Source organism: Notechis scutatus, chromosome 1 (assembly GCF_049901735.1).
Source record: "Notechis scutatus isolate UNSWTSFEM ecotype Mainland chromosome 1, rNotScu1.2, whole genome shotgun sequence".
In the NCBI taxonomy this organism is placed as follows: domain Eukaryota; kingdom Metazoa; phylum Chordata; class Lepidosauria; order Squamata; family Elapidae; genus Notechis; species Notechis scutatus.
In genome coordinates this window covers 35804613-35827382 of record NC_142009.1, presented here as the reverse complement: position 1 = coordinate 35827382, position 22770 = coordinate 35804613, and the positions used below count along the sequence as shown (strand labels likewise).

Genomic DNA, 22770 nt, shown 5'->3' with positions numbered 1-22770 from the left:
ATTTATCTGAATAGAATATTTTATGTATTTTGTTTACATAAAATAATGTTTATTAAGTGAATCATTGTTTACTGAGGGATTCCCAACCTAACACATTCCTCGTAAATATAGAAATAATTCAGAAATAACTCTCAAACATAGTCCTCTCAATTGGAGGCAATAATAAAAATATAGCCTTTTTGGTATCAGCTCTTCTCAACTGGGATTTTTTCATATGCATGAATTACAATTCACATTGTCTCCAGCTAGCTTGTATAGTTCTCCTCTGGTATAGGGAGCATTGTATGATTCCTTTTTGAAATAGGATACATAGTGACTGCTTTGCTTGTTTCTAAAATGGCATTAGCCATTGCATAATAGTTTTAATATATTTCTAGTAGTCTGGAGTTTCCTCACCTTTGGTGTGAGGGAGCTCCATATATTGGAACACCTTTGTGTGCCCTAGCAGGAAGTAGAAAGATTCGGTAATCTCCTGTAGAAGCACAGGCAACAGCCCTAAAATGGATGCCAGGAGTGGTGAGCATGTGGGGTTCTGGCTTGTGTGAAATGAACTTCTGAGTGTTAACGAGTGTTCGTAGAGGTATAAGTGTATATTAAGCCAGGGGAAAATGGGGTAGGTAGTAGCATTGCAGTTACAAGTGTAGTCATTTTTTAAACTTTAGAATAAAGAGATTAATGTTTTTCAAGACACTTATTTGAAAAATGAAGAAAAAAGCTAAATAGATGAGCAATGCATGTGAGGCACGATTGTAGCAATGCTATTTTTAAATATACCACATGACTGTTCTTGCTTATCAAATGTAGCTAGCTATCTTTATTTCAGAGAAGGCCTGATTGCTTATCTCCTGAAGGAATGAAAATTTTGTTGTCTTGAATTTTGCCTCTGAGTTGTCCTATTGTTTCTTTTATTTTTCTTATATGTACCCATTTCATGTATTCATAACAATGTATATACTTATATCTATTATCTTGTAAGCGATTGACAAATCAAAATAAATACAATAAAAATAAAATGAGTCAGTAATAATCTAATAATATAAGCAGGTTTCATTTTCAGGAGCACATTTAGCTTCCATTTTGAAATGAAAAATGATGCTTTTTTCTGCAATGTAGTTTACGTATACTTTATTTTAATTATATGTCATCATGAATTTGAAAATAGCTTTCCTGTAAATTCTAGTGTTGAGTGTAAAGTAGAAAAAAACTCTTGTCTGTCTGTCTGTCTATCTACCTACCTACCTACCTACACACACGCACGTGTGTGTGTGTGTGTGTCTAATGTGTACATATAAAATGTAATTTTGTTTTTTCAATAATGTGTGTATCATGCGTACTGGAATTGCCCTTTAGGGCTGTTTTTTATAATGAAATAAAATAAATAATTATGTATGAAGTTAGCAAAAATAAAAGGGATAGAATACTCAGAAAAATAAGCAGCTGTCAATACTTCTATGTTTTAGGAAAGAGACCAAAACTTAGTTGACATTATTATTGAATTTAATATATTTTGCATACTGTAGTCTATAGGTAATGTTTCCAACATTTATTATCTAATACAGTGTTCAGTGTGAGTTTGCCTTAATCAAAGTATATTAAATGAGAAAAAAGCAGCCTTGTTATTATCATCATCAGCATTTTTGAAGTTCCACATTTTCTGGGAATACTACAATGTTGCTAGTACCTTTCCCAAATCATGGAGAAGCAGGTTAATGTTCTTTTAAAATGTAAGCATTTTTTCCCTAAAATAAAGGTCTCCAGTTGTCTTATGCTGGTGAGCACATACGCAATTTTGCAAACACGTTGTTGCTCCCAAAACTGGTGGCCCAGAGAGGTGCTTGCTCATTCTGAAATTGGAAGCCATTTATTTGATTGTTTGTTTGTATCCCACTTTTATTACTTTCCAGAAATGACTCAAAGTGGCAAATATACCCAACACACCTTCCTCCTCCCATTTTTCCCACAACAACCCTATTAGGAGGGTTGGACTGAAAGAGAGTGACTGACTCATATGTCACCCAGTTGGCTTTCATTGCTAAGTGGGATTAGAATAGTTTCCGGCTTTCTAGCCTGTTGCCCTCATCATTAAACCAAACTGGCTAAAGCGGCGTCTGGAGTTATATATCGGATGATTTTAAAGTAGTGACTTTCCTTTTTGCAGCCAGAAAGCTGCGATCTGACCTTTTTTTTTTGAATTTTTCTGCTTTCAGAGAATCCAGCCAAGAGAAATTTGCCCGTCTCGAACGAAGGCTGAGCAAAAAACTGGGGACACTAAGGAGGAGCCTCGAGGAGGAGTGTCCTCAGAAATCAGCTCAGCCTTTCTGATGAGAGACAGAAGCACCTCATGCTTGGATGCTCTGAACAGCTCATCTGGAGAATAGTCTCCTGCTTTCTAGTCTGTTGCTAGAATTAAACCAAACTGGCTCTTCGTAGTTTGTTTACCAGAATTCTGCCTCTGTATCCTGTCTGCAGCATGCTCTTTTTTTCTGGGCAGATTAGGCATGCTTCACATTGTTTTCATTTTCTAAGAAAGTTTATAGAGCCCATTTGATGGGACCAAGCATATACTGAGAAGTAAAAGTGATAACAGAGGCTAGTGATTTAGCTTTGCAGTACACCATTTCCCATTGCGTGTTATGCTCAGGATAAAGTGAAGCAGAGAACGGACAGGGGGAGTTTCCATGGATGCTAGTTTAGACCTCAATTTTTAAAAAAATAGTTGAGTAATAATTTGCATTCCTGGTAGATAGCAAATATGGTGTTTGAGTATTCTCTTTTATCTCAGCAGGGTATGAAGAGACAAAGCACAAATGGCTTCACATTTCTCAGATTATCATTTTCTGGTCATTATACTGGAAAATATTGTACAAGTTTTAATGCATGAATAAAGTGTGGGGGTGTGTATGCATGTATATTTGTTGTTACATTTCTGTTAATAACGCATTCAGGTTTCGTTGCTATGCTGTAATATTGGAGACTGCATTCTAATCTTCTCTCCTTTAACTTTCTCTTAGTGGTTGACCTCCTATACTGGCGAGACGTTAAGAAGACTGGTGTGGTGTTTGGAGCCAGCTTGTTCCTGCTTCTTTCTTTAACAGTGTTCAGTATCGTGAGTGTGATTGCTTATATTGGCTTGTTCCTCCTGTCAGTGACCATCAGTTTTAGAATATACAAAGGAGTTATCCAAGCAGTCCAGAAGTCAGATGAAGGCCATCCCTTTAGGTAAATATTTGTGCTTTTCCCTATTTGTAATTAATTATATTTGCTGTAGAACGGGAGATAAATGGCCTTTGGATTTTTTTAACAATACTTGAAGTTGGAAAGTAAACTACTTACTTTGAACTCTGGACTACGTTCAATATTATGTAACTGGATTTCCATTCAACTGGTGAGCTTTCACACAGAAGGCTAGAGAAAGAGCCTAATGTTTTAATATTTTAGTTATTTTTCTATTAGCTTTATAATTCAAAAACTGCCCAGAGTCACTTTATGGGGAACATGGGTGGTATAAACATTTAATGAATAATGATGATAATAATAATAAATATAAGTAAAAGCTAAAATGTCTAACATATGTCAAAGGCACAGTGATTTGTGTTGTCAATAGATAATCTGGGATTGTGCAGTCCCAAGGACTGTACATACATGGTTCCCATGAATTTTACAGATTATTTATTGAATGAGTGCCGTCTTCCATATTTTTAAATGGGTCTGTTGCTTTGCCAGTACTGACTGGTTGTCTTTCTTGCTTTATACATCTTAGTTTGTCACTGATCCACTCTGCAAATTATTTTATTACATAAATGGATGTATTCTACAATGAAAGAATGGGAATAATGTATTGAGTCTATTGGTTTTCCCCAAATTTTAATTACCTTGGTAGCTTAGCTAATTCTTTTAATGTCAAGAGATGATGGGATTTTTGAGACAAAGCCTAAGGTCAACAATTAAAATTTAGATACCTATTTTTAAATGTCTCCATTTTCATAATATTTCAAGTAATGAGGGTGAGGATGCAGTGACATCTTGGATTTTAAAAGATTGCTGATTGTTGCTTCAGATCTTAATGATTAATGAACAAAGTTGTTTTTTCCCTTGCTGCTGTAACATGACCCCTTTGAAACAAGACTTGTACAACAATTATCTAGAGAGCAAACAACCATTTAAGTGGTCAGATGTGATAAAATAAGAGTTTAGTTTTGAGACACACTATGCACTTAATCCATTAACAATGCAGATGATTTTCGTATAACTCCCAGTGTTATATTATGCAATTTATATTAACATCTCCAATTAGGATATATTAAAAATCACACCATATTTATAACAAGAACCTGAATTAATTAATCACTGATGCAATGCTACAAATTGGATGATAGGCCCTTAAATTAAGTTTCCTATCTGGCATCATTTTTATTTAAAAGTACTTGAAAATGATTTTGGGTAAAAAAAAAACTATCACAGCAGCAGAGAACTTTGAAGACTACATAAAGTTAAGGGTTGGTTTATTAAAATTTGTTAGCTATATTAATATGGTTCTTATTAACGGATAACGTGTGTGTATAAACATGCTAAGTACATAAGTATGCATACTTTTTAAAAAGTTCTTTTTTAGTTTTAATACTGTATTTTTAATTTTTTGTTTTGATTAAGATAATTTCAATTAAGTTTTCCATTAATGCGTAAAAAAATTGCTTCCCCTTTGTCAGCCATTGTTAAATGGTCAGGCTTACTTTCATATGTCAGTTACTAGAAATAAACCCAAAGATTGCAATTTAACAGTTTGGAATAATTTGTGAGGGGCAGATGCTATATTTATTGGAGGCATGTTCTAAAGGCTTGTCCATCTGAACAATTCTTTGGTAATGTAACCTTTCCTTCATTTTCATTGTGCTCTGATTGAGAATTTGGAGAACTTAAAAACTCTGTTTTTAAGTGTATTGAAAATAACATATTTCTTCTTCCAGTGCTTACTTGAATAGAGATGTCACTGTGTCTGAGGAGTTTGTTCAAAAATACAGCCATGTTGTGCCTGGTCATCTCAACAGCACAATTAAGGAACTCCGGCGCCTATTCCTAGTGGATGATTTGGTGGATTCTCTAAAGGTAAAAGATTTAATTTCCCATCTTAATTTAAGAATTGTATAAAATGGAGAAACAGATTGGCTTGAGGAGACATCTGGCAGTTAAGTAGAACTCAGCTAACTTTTGTATAATAACTAATCTGACTGGTCCTGAAAAAAGTATCACCCAGCTAAGCTGAGGACAACGTAAAATGTGAAACTGGCTCTGAGACAAACTAAGCAAGCAGTTCCGCTGTTTGTGGCTTTTTGCAACTTGTTCTATAGGGAATTAAAAGAAAAAGAAGCAAAAGATGTGAGCTTTTGCATCAAATATATTTAAATGTGGACTTTACAGACCTTGGCTGTATCAAAATAACACTGGAAAGTAAACCAGAATTTTATAATGTATTATTTATACCAAGTTAGGCAATTTGTGAGTTGGGATAGTTTGCAGCCCACCAAAGCACCTTAAGTTTGTATTGCTAATATAGTTAAGTTGCAGAATTGCTTTGAGCCTTAAGCAGATATTCCATACGGTGTAGTTTCATTTATTTATTTTTGTTTCAGTTTGCAGTATTGATGTGGGTGTTTACCTATGTTGGTGCCTTGTTCAATGGTTTGACATTGCTGATACTAGGTGAGTTTGCCTTTTTTAATTACAGAAAACAAAATCCAAACTATTATTAATAAATCGCATGATAGTTCTGATGGCTGATGAGCCTACTAAACTCTGTGAAGTTAATAGGGAAATCTCTAAAATAAAACATTATTACATATAATCCTTGTTTGGCAACTGCCTTGGACAGCATTGCAGTTATGGCACTATTGAAAAAGTAACTTTGCAACCTATGCCCATATTTACAAATGAGAGAGAAAGAGCTTTTCTCAAACATGCATTTGTCATTGCAGTCAGTACTGGTTGTTCTGTGCCAGACTCATTCCACCCCCACCCCCCTGCCACTAATGGAGAGAAGAGGTTATTGCTGAAACCAGTTTATTTGTTCCTGAGCTGCTTTTCTTCATAGTACGGTGCATCCCTAGAAAGTGCTAGACAAGTTACAGGCAGTCCTTGCTTAACTACTATTCATTCAGTGACCAAAAGTACAGTATCAATGAACAATGGAACTTACAACACATGCCCAAAGTTACAATTGTTATAAACATTCTTTTGCTGTCAAGGAGGCTGTCTGAAAAGTTCTATTCTGAAGGCCAAGCAGGATTCTGGCATGGAGTGTTTGCAACCAGCCTGGCTTCAAATGTCCCATGTTACAAATGTTCCATGACAAAATCCTGCTTGGATTTTGGGACCGAGCTTTCTGCACATAGAGGGGAAGGGAACACTAGCACTGGGAGCTTGGATTATTAAGATATGAACTTTTTTTTCCAGCCCAGTGCTGGAATTCACTTCAGCAAACTGAGGAGTGCTGTCTGCCCTCCTTCAGCAGGTAGCTCTTTTGCTCTGTCTGCTTAACATCCTACAGTATGTGGTGGTACAGTGACTACAATGGGAAGAGTTGGGATTGTGGTCATTGAGTGGAGCGGTCATCTGGCATCTCAATAGGCCACAACCACAACTTACAACTGAAATTCTGGGCTCAGTTGTGGCTATAAATTAAGGACTACCTATAAGAAGCTCAGTTCTGTGACCTTAATTACACAGGCTCCTGCTGCTGCATGACAAAACCCTAATCATTTTCACTGTGAAGACATTTTTTGCCTCCTAAGGGCTTGAACCCATGAAGCACGAGAGCACTAGGCAAGGAACTGGCATGAACACATCTCTCTCAATGCATGTTCACAATTGGGTATCTACTTAACTCTTTGGTAATCCCTTCCTCTCCAATAAATGTAAACAAAAGATTAATCCTCTTGCTAATTATTCAATCAAGGTATGTATTCCAAAGAGCTATAAGATTTGCTCTTTTACCTGTTTTTTCTCATGAGACAAATTCTGGAAATCTTTCCCACCATTTGGGCTCACCTGCCTGATTGGAATTGAACCTGTCTAAAGCTTAAAGCAAAGGAAAGCTGAAGTAAAATGCTAAGTATAGCGACCACTTCACTTAACAACTGAGTTGCCAGTCCAATTGTAATTACTAAATGAGGACCATGTGTTAAAGATAATCTGAATCAGCAAAACAGCATTCATGGGCAACACCTAAAAACTATTCAAAAAAACAATAGCTGGAATTGTATAAGGTTGCCAGTTCCGAGATCTCAAGTGAAGATGCTAAAATTTTGTAAGATTTTGAAGTTGAAACTTGAAATCCCATGAAAGTACTTGTAACACTTTAGAGATTTAAGGAAAATAACAATCCCCAAAAGGAAATGGCATTAATGTTAATTTTTGCTGAATAAATTATTGAAAGTCCATTTTGAGTGAAGATAAAATCTTGATATGGGGTATACATATTTTTTCACACAACTGTGTATAGTTACAACAATGATTAGTTACTTCATCCACATACATAATCTGGTGCCCAGTTTGCGATAACTTTCAGGTGTTTTTCATATTTTTAAGTTAAGTGTATTTCTGTTCTTCCAGCGCTGATATCACTTTTCAGTATTCCTGTTATTTATGAGAAGCACCAGGTGAGTAAGCAGTTGTGGCATGCTTATTGATAATATGATAACTAGAAAATTAAGGATACAAAGAATACATTGTGTATGAAAAGATGAAGAAGATTCTAGAGGACAGTGGCCTCTACTATTCTAAAGGACAATGGCTGCACTATTCTAGTTTTAGCAAGAGTTAAATAAAACATGAAAGGCCTTTTTAAAGAGGGTCATCCTATCTGGGCTACAGAAATCCAAGCAGCCACTATTTGAAACAAACAAACAAACAAACAAACCATATGCCATTGCTATTATCTAGTGGTTATCTTGACTTTTGTGCCTCAGATGTGGCAGTCCTAGGATTGATATTAAAAGTAAAGAGGCCATGTTCCTTTGATTTGAGAACAGCTCGAATCATTTAGAAAATTCATCTGGTTTGGATTTCTTCTTTCAACATTAGGGATCCCTTCCTTTACATTGTTTATTATAGCTGAGCACCTCTTAAGTGAACTTAAGAAAGTATTTTGTAACTAGTTGACATGTTTTATCTCAGAACTTTACAAGGTACTTTTCCCCCAAGAATTCTATTTTTTCAGTAAAAATGACTTCCTCTCTATATATGATAGAAATGAAAATATCTTCAAGCATTATTTCAGTATATTTGTAATAAGATATTGCACAGTCATAAACCTAAATATTTTTTGTATAAAATGCTAAATAAAAAGTAGTTAAAATATCACAATAATTTCATGATTCTAAAATCGAAAAGGTTGATGAAATAGCTATCATTTTTTTCTTTGGAAAATCTGTTTATTCAATATTTTTCAAATGACAAAACACCACAGTTGTGGAGCAACCAAGAATTAATATGTCAAAATTCAAATCTGAATGATTGGGATTGAATAAACTAAGGCAGGTGTGATAAACTTTCTAATGACCAGGAATCCATAACTTTTAGGTGTTCAAGGTTTGCAGTATCTCAGCTATTTTTCCTTTGTGGGTAACGTATTGAGATTTTTAAGTTATAACCATCCTAAATCTTTTCTAGGGCTTACACCTCAGTCTTTTGTAGATGAAGTGCAGAGATCTAGTTTGGTGTAGTGGTTAAGGCATAATGCTGAAAACTGGGAGACTGTTCTGGTCCCACCTTATGCATAAAGCCATCTTGGGTGACTTTGGATCAGTCACTTTTTCGTAGCCCTAGGAAGCAGGGAGTGGCACAACACTGATGAAAATATTTCCAAGAATATTTCCACTTGTGTAACTTCTTGTGGTTTGCTTGATTTTGTTTTAACGTGATGCTAATCATATCATGGTTTTCCAGGATGTAGAAACTAACCAATTGAAATGATATTTTAACTTGTATTTCAGACTCAAATTGACCATTATGTGGAACTTGTAAACAAGAATGTGAAAGATGGAATGGCAAAGTAAGTTTACTGCATTCTTGTAGCTACAGGTAGTCCACAGGTTACAGTGGCAAATTGGAACCAGAATTTTCATTGCAAAACAACGTGGTCATAAAGAGCAACATCATATGACCATATGGCTTAGCAATAACAATCCATTTGCTAAGCAGGATGAGGTGGGAACCCCACACAAGGACCATGGAAGGGTGCACTTGAAGGTGCATCAAGGATGCAGGTGTTGGAAAACAGGTGTGGCCATGAACAGATGCTACATAGTTGTGGATGGCCATGGGGAATGGGATGGGGACACATTGGCAAGTGGGGGTGCTGTGGGTGGGTGCACACCATGGAGGGCAGGCAGGTGATGCTTTGGAGTAGGAATTCCCCGAGATCTCTTATTCTGTAGCAGGGCTTCTCTGGAGAAAAGGTGGGAATGACTTGCAACATTCCTTTCTCATTGACTTTGCTGTGGGATAGGAGGGAAGATTGCAAATGACAATCACATGATTGCAGAACCCTACAACCAATCTAATTGCAAGCCAGTTGCTAAGTGCCCAAATCGCAGTCAAGTGACCATAGTGGTGCTATGATGGCTGGAACTTCAGGGAGTGGTTGCTCCATTGCAGCTTGGAATGGTTATTGAGCAAGTGGTTGCAACTCCAAAACGAATTGGAATTTCCAAAGTAACTTCCAAACCAAGCTGTAGACATGACTGTAATAAGTATGTTCACATATAGTCATAAGTGACCATGGTCATTTGATATGTCTGGATCTATTTTATTCTCCGTCACTTTAAGGAGATGCAAACAGAGTACTTCTGTGACGTGTAAAGCAATTTCAAGTGTTGGCACACTTTTAAGACTGGTGGATAATTAATGAATTAGATTGTAAGCAATCTAGATTGGCTTTTCTTGTACAGTTACTTGGAAAACAAGGTGTGACTTTTTTGAAACCAATATTTTTCCCCCCTACAGGGTTCAAGCTAAAATTCCCGGACTGAAGCGTAAAACTGAATGAAATCAAGAAGCAACTTTTATTAAAACAAATCATCTTTTAAGTGGGGATGGGAGGCATATTCATTTGGATTATATGGGGAGGGTCAGGGAATAGCAAGCCTTGACATTGCAGTGCAATTTCACAGATCTTTATTTTTTAGGAACAGTGTTTCAGAGGGAGGAAATAACCTGTTCTTGACTGCTGTGTGTATGTCCATCCTAAGTATTGTAAGCTGCTACATATGGATTTAAACCTAATCCTGTTTGCTTCTCCCATATGCAGCACAGGTTAACCTAACCAGTTGGAGAGCTGTACATTTTATGCTTTGGCCAAGAATAGTCTTGTCGTGTTTCAGGAGGGGTTAGTGTATGGAAAACATTTCCTTTAGCACTGTCTCTGGTTTGTGTTGATTGATTGCAGATTTTCTAAAATGAAATGTTTAGAATTTGCCATTAAAGCAAGCTTGAAAGGTCTTGCCTTGTTGGTATCAAGTTTAGCTGTACTGTGCTTTTAATTCTACTATTTTATCAATTGCCAATATAAAATTAAATATATAGTGTGTCACAGCTGCTTAGGATGTCCAGCTCCTCCATAGTGATTGAAATACTAGATAAATGAACTGAGGTTTTTTTTGAGCTCCTTAATACTGTATATTAGCTTAAATTTTCAGAAAAAAACTAGTACCTATTAAAACCAACTCTGCACATTACAGTTTCTGCCATCTCCTTTGCTGCACAAACTCCTATAGTCTATTTTAAGTAAACAACTTTACAGTTCTCAAACTCTGAATCTGTGGAATGAATTTCTGATGGTGTGATCTTCAGATCCTTGCAGGCAGAACAAGGAACCCTCAGCATGCTTGTTTTCCATTGTGCTTGGAATCCTCAGCATCTGTGCATGGATCGGTGGATTGTACCCTGATGCTGCAAATGCGATTTGGACATTTCAAATACATGTGGGGTTTAAGCTGTATTGAACTACGTCTGTGGGATGCATTGTGAAATGTAAAAAGAAAACAATTTTGAGTTATCAATAAAGTGTATGGACTCATATGATGTGTAAATCTGATTGCGCTTAATATGCTATATCATCATGCTTCACAACTCAGCGTAAGGAACAATGTCACTAAAAATGATTTATACCCAACATTAGGAATTTTGTTGGTCTGGTTGACTTATGAATATGCGCATTACTGCTTGATTATCCAGTAAACATAGTTATATTCTAGTTTAGTACCACCTTAATTCTCAATGGATTTTGCTGAAAAGTAATCAGAATTTTGTTATGTATAAATTTTAGTATGACACGCAAAATGTATCCTAACCAAAATGAAGTAGCAAGCTAAATGCAATTTTACATGATGCAATTGTATCAATTTGGGGAACATGTTCTAACTATATTAAATGTAATATATCGAATATTACTATCATGCCGGTCTTTTTAGTAACAATTCTAAGGAATATGTTTGCTTGAGACAATGTGATAAAAATGGTAGAATATTAAAGTACTTTAAAAACTTTTCCCTGGAATAAGTCAACCACTAATATTTTCCTCTTCTCCCATGAGCTGTTCAGAGCATCCAGTGATGGGAAGGTGCTTCAGTCTCTTCTAGGAAGGCTGGGCTTAAACTTGTGGACGCTCCTCCTTCTCCACGAGGCTCCTCCTTAGCATCCCCAGTTTTAGCTCAGCCTTTCTTCAGACAGGTTGTGTTATTGTTTTCCTGGTTGGAACAGACACTGGCGATTTAGCTGATTTATTTCTCAGGTCAGGTAATACCATAGTTTGTCACCAACTACCCCCACCACCCCTAGGAACCTCCAAAAGTCATTTCACTCATTTTTTATGAGCGTTCCAGCCTCCCGAGGCTAAAGCCTCATAAATGCGGAGGCTTATGTTTCCGATCTGCCCTGAGGCTAAAAGCCTCTCGTTTCAGAGCTGCTGCCTTAAACTTCTCAACAAGGAGGCTTATCTCTCCGATCTCCCAGCCAGCTGAGTAAACGCTCTGTCCTTTCTAGGCTCGAAGCCTCAATTTAAACAGTGCAGCCTTTTCCCCCCTTTTATTACGAGGCTTTCCCCACAGAACACCTCAGGGCAGGGAATTAGCCCCTGCGCCTTCCCGCTGAGCTGTTTTGCTTTCAGCAGGCTGGGCAGTGATAGCTGCTTTCATTTTCATTCTGCCACGAGGTGGCTGCCATTTTAAAGGCCACGTGGTTAAATTTGCTGAGTAATTGTTACTGCCTGTGAGGCAAGTTACCCAACAAGGTTTCCCTTCTTGAGGACCTGGGAAGGTGAGGTTCCTACCACCAGTCCACTGGGTGATAGAGGACTTGAACTGCTGGATTCCACAGGCAATAAGTGCAGCTAAACTGATCTAATTATCAGTTACAGACCTCTGTGCCCTCATATAGGTGCTGGGTCTGGAGGGGGGTGTTCTGGTCTCCATATTTGATATTACAAGTACTTTATTAAAAAATTGACTTGATTCTTAAATTCTACAAATATTTAAGTCGTTAAATGTGTGTGTGTGTGTGTGTATGCGTGTATATATAGAGACAACATTTGCTAAAGGCATTGTGGAAACTATTTATTCCAGGATCCCCTGCCCCTAAAGGGAGTAAGTCCCTAGGTGTTCCAGCCACCTAATTTCATAACCTTTTTACATTGCTAATCTATCAAAGGCATTATCATGGCCAGCAACTACAACCCCTAACTGCTAAAAATAGAGATAAGTCCATGGAACCCAAAAAGACCTCTAAGGCAGCAGAGAAAGATGCATGCAGACACCATCAGGCATTAGAAAGGCAGGTGGAAAAACGTACACGAGCAGCTGTACAACCCACCTCTTTACCACTCATCATACCCTCTACCTCACAGGTCCAGAACCCTCCAACCACCCCTCTGGATTTATCCAGAAGGAGCAGCATATCGATACAACCTCCTCAGGAGGCTCTTTCGGGGGGATGGAGGGCAATCCTCGACTTAAAATGTCTAAACCAATTTTTAGTTTACCGAAAATTTAAAATAACCACTCTCCAATCCATCTTACTCAGCATCAGAAAGAACAATGTCCTTGCCTCCATAGGCCTCACGGAAGCTTACTTACATATGCCAATTAGGCCCTCACATTTCAAATTCCTTCGTTTCTGTTACAACATCCATTACGAATATATTGCTCTCCCATTTGGCTGAGCTTCAGCTCCCAGAACTTTTACAAAGGTCTTGGCTGCCTTGGCAGCATCACTCAGAGATAGGTCCATCCAACTTCAATGCTATTTGGATGACATTCTGGCATCTTCCATCAATCAAGCAAATTCGAACATTCAAACCCTACAACAACATGGGTTCTCATTGGTCAAAAAGTCATTTAACACCCTCTACTAGACTCATTCACCTTGGCGCCATCATTGACACCCTGGAAGGCAAAGTTTTCCTCTCCCCTGACAGACAAGAAAGCATTAGAGATTTGGCTCAACAGATTAGAACTCTTAGGAAAGTACAACTGTCTCCTTTCTAAATTGCTCGGAAAAATGATTTCTTGTATTTCTATTCTCCCTTGGGCCTGGTTCCATGCAAGAACCCTGCAATGGTTCCTGTTGCCATACCAACGCGCCAGGAGAGACGACGCCAAGACTCGTGTAAAAGTTCCATCAACCGTCCTCAGTTTTCTACGATGGTGGACACGACCCGAAATCAACAAGGGATGCTCTTTCAAGGATCCACACAGGTCGATTGTTACAACAGACGCGAGTCTAGTGGGATGGGGGCCCCATTTCCAATCATACAGCGCAAGGCCTTTGGACGGATTCAGAGAAGGCACACAATATCAGCTGGCTAGAACTAAGAGCGGTGTACTTGGCACTCCGACAATTCCTCCCACATCTCCATTGCAAACGTGCTCATCTTAACAGACAACATAACTACAAAGGCCCATATCAACAAACAAGGGGGCACTCATTCCAATCTACAAATGAGGGAAGCAGAAAGACTATTCCTGTGGGCCGAAATCCATCTTCTCTCTCTAAAGGCAGAGCACATATCTGGAGTACCGAATGTACAAGCAGATTGGCTCAGTAGAGCCACGTTGGACCAATCAGACTGGCGACTGGACCCCAAGATCTTTCTGGAGGCTACTCTGAGGTTGGGCCAACCAGTTGTCGACCTGTTTGCTCCCCACTCAATGCACAGCTTCCCCGATTCATTTCTCATTACCCATCGCAGGGAGCGGAGGACGTGAACGCCCTCAGATGTCACTGGTCCACCAGACTGCTCTACACCTTTCCTCCCGTCCCCGTGATCCCCAAATTGATTCAGAAGTTGCTGGAAGAAAAAGCGGACCTACTATTAGTGGCTCCTTATTGGCCAAGGCGAGCATGGTTCGTGGACCTGAAGGACCTCTTGACGGTACCACTGTGGAGGATCCCATCATCGGTTATATCCCTGTCTCAAGGCCCAGTGCTACACCCAGACCCCCAATGGCTAAACTTAACTGTATGGAAGTTGAACAGCGACGTCTGAGAGATGAACACCTTTCTACTCAAGTTATTCACACTATTCAGTCAGCTCGATGTCCTTCGACGAACTGAATCTATGAGGCCACCTGGTCTAGCTTCTGCCCTTGGTGTCAGAGGGTTCAGATCGACCCCACTTCCCCATCAGTAGCGCAGTTATTAGAATTTTTACAGGATGGCCTAAGCAAAGGGTTAGCACCCAATACTCAGCGGAGACAGGTGGTGGCCCTGGCTTTGGTCATATCTTGGGATGATCTTACCTCCATATCTCATCATCCTCTCATTCACAGTTTTCTGCGCTGTGCCAATAACTTGAGGCCCCCCACAGTGCACCAATATCCAACTTGGGACTTAAATAAGGTACTCTTGGTCCTTACTACAGGTCCCTTCGAGCCACTAAGGACCACAACACTTCGATTTCTAACCTACAAAATAGTTTTCCTGATAGCAATTACATCTGCCTGAAGAATCTCCGAACTAGCTGCATTATCGGTGCACAAAGACCTCTGCATTTTCCATTTGGATAGAGTGGTTCTCAGACCAGATCCCTCCATCATTCCAAAAGTTAATTTGGCATTCCATAGAGCTCAAGAGCTGGTGCTCCCAAATTTTTGCTCATGTCCATCACACAGGCTCGAACACCAATGGCACCGCTTGGATGTAAGAAGGGCCTTACGCATCTACATAGAGCGCACGGCGCCCTCCAGAAGGATAGAAGCCCTCTTCGTGTCCTTTCAGTCTAACACTCCGGGGTGCAAGGTTTCACCCTCTACCATAGGTAGATGGCTAAGGGCCACCATCACTAAGTCGTATGACTCTCACTCGATACCAGTGCCCCAAGGCATTACCGCTCACTCCACCAGGAGTGCAGCCACCACAGCAGCCTGGGCGACCCAAGCTACAATAGAGGAGATTTGCCGAGTTGCAACCTGGGCTTCTCCATGTCCATTTATTAGAAATTATAAAATTGATGTATTTGTTTCTGCTGAGGCTTCATTTGGTAGGCGAGTTCTGTAGCAAGTTATTTCAGAGACAGGTCTGCAACCCAGATGGAGTCCCTCCCTTAGGACAGTGCCAAGCTTTGGTATGTCCCATCACTGGATGCTCTAAACAGCTCATGGGAGAAAGGGCGTTGGTTCTTACCTGATACGCCCGTTCTCTGTGAGCTGTGAAGAGCATCCAGCCCCACCCTTTCATTCTGGTAGGGGGGTCTGTTCCGGCCAGGGTTATTACATAGGCTGAAGCATATAGGGTATCAATACTTTGGTTTTGCAAAACTGGGAATGCTAAGGAGGAGTCTCGAGGAGGAGGAGCATCCTCAAGTTTAAGCCCAGCCTTCCTAGAAGAGACTGAAGCACCTTCCCATCACTGGATGTTCTTCACAGCTCACAGAGAAAGGGTGTATCAGGTAAGTATCAACACCCTTTTTCCACAAGAAGCAGACTGTTCCTTCTTTCCAGTATGCTGGATATTCCCAAAGAAAAATCTGGCATCAGTTTTCAAATAATAAAACTTTTACTGAATTATTTAAAAAATAAATTCATGCAGTACTATTTCAATTTACATTATAATACAGCATCAAATTTAAGCATAAAGTTCTAAATGATATAAACAAAATTTCTTCCAAGCACAAATATATTATTCATCTTCAATTTTCTTGCACAATTTGACTATACAGCAACTCATTCTGTAACAGATTCAAGATGCACTCCATATGAAAGGCCAGTATTACAACAGAGGCAAATAAGGTGACCACCTGACATCACCAGATGGTTACATTGGTTAAAACGGGAAACTTTCCTTATGAAGAACAAAGGAATAAGACTGCATATGACATATGTATGAAATAAAGGAGTATAAGGCATTAACATTGCATTAATCAAATAACACACACATTAAATTTACAGAAGCACTTTTGTGTTGTATACATTGAGATTATTATATCAGAAACACGTCCCGTTTCCCTTTTTTCTTTCATCAGTTCTAAAAGGAATGTGATCCTTTTTAAATAACCTTTTAATATGTTCAACCTGATTCATCTAATGCAGGCTAGGATATTTCCCTTTTTTTTTCATCTCACTACTGATTGTGAAATAAACTAATGCTACAAAGGACTGAATCTAGGATTGTTTCACTGCATGAGTTATAGAAAGTAAGAGTTGTGCTAGACAAGATCAAAAGCCTTCTTAGTCCAGCAATCTATTTCCCATGGACTTTGGGCCCACAAGCAGGATATAATCTCAATAGTACATTCCTGCCTGTGACCATCAATAGTTGCATTCAAGTGTGAGGCATGTTGCCTATGATATTGAAGTTAAAAGTATAATGCTCCTGATCATTAGCCACTGAAAAACTGCAGGCTTCAGCAATTGCAATAACCTCAAGTTCCACAGTTAAATGGTCCTTTACCATCACAAATGTGTATGGATGCCAATTTATCACTGAACTGTGAGTAAAACAAATGCCCTTGAATCACTTCATGAAGGAAAGGGTCCCCACCCCTCCCCCGAAGTTAAAATGCCACCTTGGCTATTGCTTGGCTGGATAAAAGGTATTGAAAAATGTACCTCAAATGGGAAGGAAAGGAAGGGTATTCATTGTTCATTTAATTCTACCACTTCTCTGAAGTCCTAATTTCCAAATGTAGTGTCAAACTGACTGACAATTTTTTAATTTCTGCTTTGTACCTTTACTCTTTGTTGTTGATATTAAGAGGGAAGGCTGAAATTTAATTAAAATAAATTTTAAAAATGAATATTTGGGGGGAAAAGTGACTTTGTCAGCCCTCGTCAGTTTGTAGATTTTAGCACCATGAGCAGAAAGTAGGCAATGGCAGGAGACAATGTTATATCCTGCAGTATCTGAAAAGTTTTCAAAAGGCACTTTGTATAAAAGATGGCAAAAAGAATTTCATCTAATACACTTAATGGAAGAGAGAGCATTGCTAATTAGTTCATTTTTTAATAAAATCAGCTACAAACAAAAGCCGGCTTTTGTCATAATGAATCCTGCCCCTAATATGATTTAGGAATGATAGAACAAGTTTAAGAAATAAGAAAGCTTGTCTTCACTATTTTCACATTGAAGTCTTTCATTTTTTTTTAATAGATTGCTGAAGCCTTATCTCTACAATAAACTAAGTCAGGGGTCCCAAATTCATGGCCCTTGAAATGATTTGGTGTGTTCCATTATTTAAGACCTTGTAGCCACTGAGGTCAGAGACCTATGTACAGATATCTGCATGCAGGCACCAAAGCAATTCATTTCAAACCAACCTTATAGTTTTCTTGGCAACAGCTGAGCCTGGTTGGTTGGGCCATGCAATCTGTGCTCCAATGCCTTTTGCACTGGCAGCACCCATTCCAAGAACACATGTTCTAAGGCTGCACGGATCTCCAGGCAGAGCCCCGGACATGAAGCTTGGGGGCTGGAGCTGATATGGAGAAGGTTGGAGAATAAGGCCTGGCCTGGCTGCATTGCTGTGAGCGTTCATATGCCAAGCAAGGCATCAGCCAACAAGTGGAGGAGAGCTTAGCTAGTGAAAGAAGAACAGGCAAGAGGACAAAAGTGAATAAAGAAAAATCTGAAAGAAGCCTGCTCAATAAGAAGAAAAGCAGGATTTTGGCTGCTTTTAATGGGACAGGAGGGGGGCATGATGGCTTAGCGCTTAAGACACTGGGCTTGGCAGCTGGAAAGCTGACAACCTGGGTTTGAGATGAGCCCACACAATGGGATGAACTCCCATTACTCACTCCAACTCCTGGCAACCTAGCTGTTTGAAAGCATGCAAATGAAAGTGGATAAATAGGACCTGCTTCAGCACAAAGGTTACCGCATTCTGTATTTTCATGCTGGCCACATGATGATGAAAGCGTCTCAGAGAATTCAGGCTCCCTCACCTAAGAATCAAAGATGAGCACCACCCCTTTGGGTCAGTCATAACTGGACAGGGGAAACCTTTAAACCTTAAGCTTGTAGTGGGATGGGACTAGCCCTAGCCGGTACTGTTCTTAATGGGATTTAGAAAAAAATTATACATCACCAAGTAATAACATCAGATATTGGTATTATAGTTAATGGAAAATGCTGCCGACCAAATGGCGGTCTTGCAAGTAGCTTTGCTTCATAATAAAGTTTGATTTAAGAGCACAATATATTATGTTATACGACATATGTGATACTTTTCATTTTGGACTTAATTCATACGCAGAAAGGTTTCAGTTTTGTGGCCGTCAAGGCTAAGACTCACATGGCACTTGTGACAATTTGAGTTTGAGACCCTGGTCTTGGCATTGTATTCCTGAATATTTAATTTGGCAAGACAGATTTTAGTATATATTAGATTAATTAATTTAAAGTCAATATCAAATTATGTAATATTTGATTTCCCCATGGTTGCATATATTTGGGGATGTATTATATAGACTAATTATGTCTTTCATAAATAGACAGTTCGTAATCCCAGCCATGCTGAGATCTTGAACGGTTTCCATGTGTTTACTGTTTGGCACTCAAATGGCAGCGGTGGCAAGAATGTTCCTTGAGAGTTGTGACCTTCAAAGGCATCGCCATACAAATACACTGAAGAAGAAAAAATAACACATTATTACAAATACAAATAAACACAGATGTGGCTAAAATCATACTGCAAGCTTGTTCTCCACCCATCCACCCCCATATTCCACCACATTTAAAACAAGAAATGCCAACAATTAATTTCCCACTACTGCCATAGACAGATAATTTTTACAAAGACCATAATATGATAGTGTCAAATGTGTGTGCCTGCACCAAACAGAATTCCTTACAGTGAACTTTAAGCATCTATTGCAGCTTAATAAAAGGAAGTAAAGACAGCTAGAGAGGCTAAAACACATGGAGTACAGGGAGGTTTTCTATTGGAGTTAGATGGGATTAATTGCTTGAGTTTTACATATTCTTGATGTGGAGATCCCCTGTAATAAACCAGATTAAACTGCCATTTTATAGACTAAGAATTGGTAGAGAGGATATTTATAATTTATTTGGGTTTACATGCTATGGTGGGCGCAATCTTCTATTCTGTTTAGATCACTTGCCTCCTTGAACAGAGAGGAAAAACTAACCATCCTCTGCCAAAACAAGGCTATGCACCTCCATGGATTCTTGTACAAACAGGGTTCTTGATGCAAGTGAGCCTCAATTCTGTAATTTTGGGGGGCAGTGCAAGTATTCCATTCACTTGCTTGGATAAAAATTCCTCTCACTTATTTTTTGCCACTTTCACTGTTTGTTCTCTTTTCTCACAGAAGCCATGAGGATGTGTTTCAAAAGGTGAATAGTTTCAACTCTATTGTAGCTAACTATGCACCTATCATAGTAGCCATTAAGTAGTCAAACTAGTCATCTCAAAAGTAAAAAATGATCTCAGTTGTACCCAGTGGCTCAAAAAGATGAGTGAATCTGACTTTTTATTTGGCAACCAATCATGATGAAAACAATAATATATGGGTGATAATGCCTTGCTAGCAATCCAGCAGAAGCAGTTGATAATCCATATTCTCTGCAACCCATTACCCAGAAAGGTTTTACTATGGTGATTTTTTTTACCCTGTTTAGAGAAAAAAGATGCAGACTTTTCATAGCAAAGGATCAGAAAAATCTGCACATCTTTTTTTAAAAATCACTTCTAACCATATTTGGCTACATTTTGGTTCTGCCCCTGAGGAATTCAAGTTACTATAGATAGTCCTTGACTTACAACCACAATTGAGCCCAAAATTTCTGTTATTAAATGAGTCATTTGTTAAATGAGTTTTGTCTTATTTTATGAACTTTCTTACCATAGTTGTTAAGTGAATCACTCAGTTGATAAGTTAGTAATACATAGTTAAGTGAATCTGACTTCCCCATTGACTTTGTCAGAAGGTCACAAAAGGTGATCATATGACCTTGGGACCCAGCAACAGTCATAAGTATGAACCAGTTGCCAAGCACCTGAATTTTGATCACATAATCATGGGGATGCTGCAAAAGTTGTGACTGTGAAAAACGGTCATAAGTCACATTTTTCAGTGCCGTTGTAACTTTGAACAATCATGAAATGAACTGTTGTAAATCGAGGACTACCTGTACTGAACTCAGCATCATAACAGCCCTCAGAAGAATGACATATGATGATCTTATCAAGGCTTCCCAGTTAGATGCAGATGAGGGTGAAACAGAGCTTGGAACATTTGTAACATTTGTAACTTGTAACATTTCAACTCAAAATCTCCAACCACCACTTAACCAACTAAATGTTACACAGTGTAAACCTTACCTGCAGTCATCTCCTCCTGTACTGATAACATACTTGTCATCATGAGAAAAGCGTATGTTGGTGACATGTGCAGAATGACCAAAATAACGCTTATGTTTGGCCTGTCAAGAAAAGAAATGATTTCTGAAAACAATATTGCTTTACTCACAAATAGCCAGCCACCAGATATCTTCTTGCCACCAGAAGATACAGGCTGATCTCAGCTACCGATCAACCAAATGTTTATCAAGGTAAGGCACACTGACAAACATACTCCAAAAAGGCAAAACATGCTCACTTACAAATTTTTCAGTACATGGAAAATCAAAGAGTTTGACTAGCCCAAAGTCATCTCCAGAGACAATGTTCAAACCAGCATGGGTCACACAGGCACAGTTGACATCTGCCTTATCTGCGTTTCGGGGCCAAATTCCAATAACTTCATCCCCAAGGATGCTGCTCCAAAGGAGAAAAATCAACTAATTAGAGAGGACATGACAGTAAAATGTCTTAGGGAGTATAGGATATATAACAATATATAACATACTTCAGGGGCTGTTGAAAGAATGGAGTGGAATGTCAAAATTCAAAAAAGGAGAGACATTTTCTAAGGGCTGCTACTGTAAGTGGATTAGTCTCTCACTATCAGCTCATTAACCTGCATTCTTGTTGTGGACTTCTGACTTTTTTTCAATTTCTGGTGACAGTTTCCCCTTTAAGGGATGTGCTCTAGTCAGAGGAATATAGACAGCCATCTGTCAGGAATGGATTCATTTGGATTTCAACCTGAAGCAGATGATCAGACTCAATGGTCTAAGTAGCCTCTTCCAATTCTGATCAGATGGTGTAGGTTTATACTCCTTGTTTAGCGTTTTGTGCTACATCACCTTGTCCAGGTAGCCCAGGTGATCTTTCCAATAAATGCTGTATCTGTCACTTGCTTTCCTAGTGGCACCTCATGGACTTGCCGCTTGTAGGCACCAGTTGATACCTAAGGAAGGAAATGAATCACAATGATTATATGGACAGTGCTAAAATATATAGTTTTTCCAAAATCATCTCAGGAGTAATGACGATTTTGGGTTCTCCTTGCATTATATTTTATTATATAAAATGTTGAAATGTGTAAGTGAATAGTGAGAGTGTTCATAAATACTCATGGCAAACTTTGGAATGTGAATGGTTGATTTATGAAACTACTTCTGATACTTCTAGCAAATCAGAGCCTGTAAATTTGTCTCATTTGACATTTTAAAAATCTGACCTTCTGGTCAGTCAATCATAACAGCTGTGGCTTTTTAAATCTAAATTTTAAGTTCATTTCTGTCTCTGTCAGTTCTACCTACCTGATGCTTATGATTCTGGAATATCAGTATCATAAACAAGAGGAATCGGAAGGGTCTATGAAATTTAAGAGGTGTACCTCCTGCTCTTCTTGACTTGAGGCATGAATTCGTGTCTGAATCAGGAAGGCTGTTTTTTAACTGAAAGAAAAAACTTTACCTGAATGTATTTACTATCTGCTGAAAAATCCATTTGAATGACAAAACTTGGGATGTCTTTGCAATAGCCAATTCGATTCAAGGTTGTACCTTGTGTGAGATCATAGAAGTCTACAGTATGTTCTTGTGAACCCACTGCCAAAAACCGATTATCAGAGCTGATTCTAGAAACAAAACAAAAATAAGGTTTCTGAGATGACAGTGATATTAAAAAAAAATTAAACTGCTCTATATTCAAAGCTCCTTGAGCAGTTTACAATTTACTAAAATAATCTGCCTAAAATCAGATTATGATAAATTATAAAAAATACAAATTAAAAACACCATACAAATTAGTCAGTAGCACAAAGATCATTCAAATCATAAGAATTAAAATACAATTACAAGTCAACTAAAATTTCTGGGAAAATAGAAAGGGTTTCACTTGGTACTAAAATGATGGTATAATGGGGAAGCCAT

At 38.5% G+C, this 22770-nt stretch overlaps 2 protein-coding genes across 9 annotated transcripts in view; one reads left to right on the top strand and one right to left on the bottom strand.

Annotated features, from left to right (window-relative positions):
• The window catches only part of RTN4 (reticulon 4), a 63916-nt gene extending 52843 nt beyond the window's left edge, over window positions 1-11073 (top strand). For all 6 annotated transcript variants that reach the window (XM_087960979.1, XM_087960972.1, XM_087960965.1 and 3 more), the window contains 6 exons: window positions 3012-3219; window positions 4965-5103; window positions 5628-5697; window positions 7606-7652; window positions 8988-9046; window positions 10000-11073. In XM_087960979.1, the coding sequence (XP_087817105.1) occupies window positions 3012-3219; window positions 4965-5103; window positions 5628-5697; window positions 7606-7652; window positions 8988-9046; window positions 10000-10042 (566 nt within the window). In that variant the 3' untranslated portion in view covers window positions 10043-11073. The remainder of the gene's footprint in view (window positions 1-3011; window positions 3220-4964; window positions 5104-5627; window positions 5698-7605; window positions 7653-8987; window positions 9047-9999) is intronic.
• A 4952-nt stretch (window positions 11074-16025) lies between these two features.
• Window positions 16026-22770, bottom strand: part of EML6 (EMAP like 6) — a 132183-nt gene continuing 125438 nt past the window's right edge. For all 3 annotated transcript variants that reach the window (XM_087960949.1, XM_026676706.2, XM_087960961.1), the window contains 5 exons: window positions 22313-22475; window positions 21697-21800; window positions 21112-21265; window positions 20831-20931; window positions 16026-19110 (listed from right to left, as the gene is read on the bottom strand). In XM_087960949.1, the coding sequence (XP_087817075.1) occupies window positions 19086-19110; window positions 20831-20931; window positions 21112-21265; window positions 21697-21800; window positions 22313-22475 (547 nt within the window). In that variant the 3' untranslated portion in view covers window positions 16026-19085. The remainder of the gene's footprint in view (window positions 19111-20830; window positions 20932-21111; window positions 21266-21696; window positions 21801-22312; window positions 22476-22770) is intronic.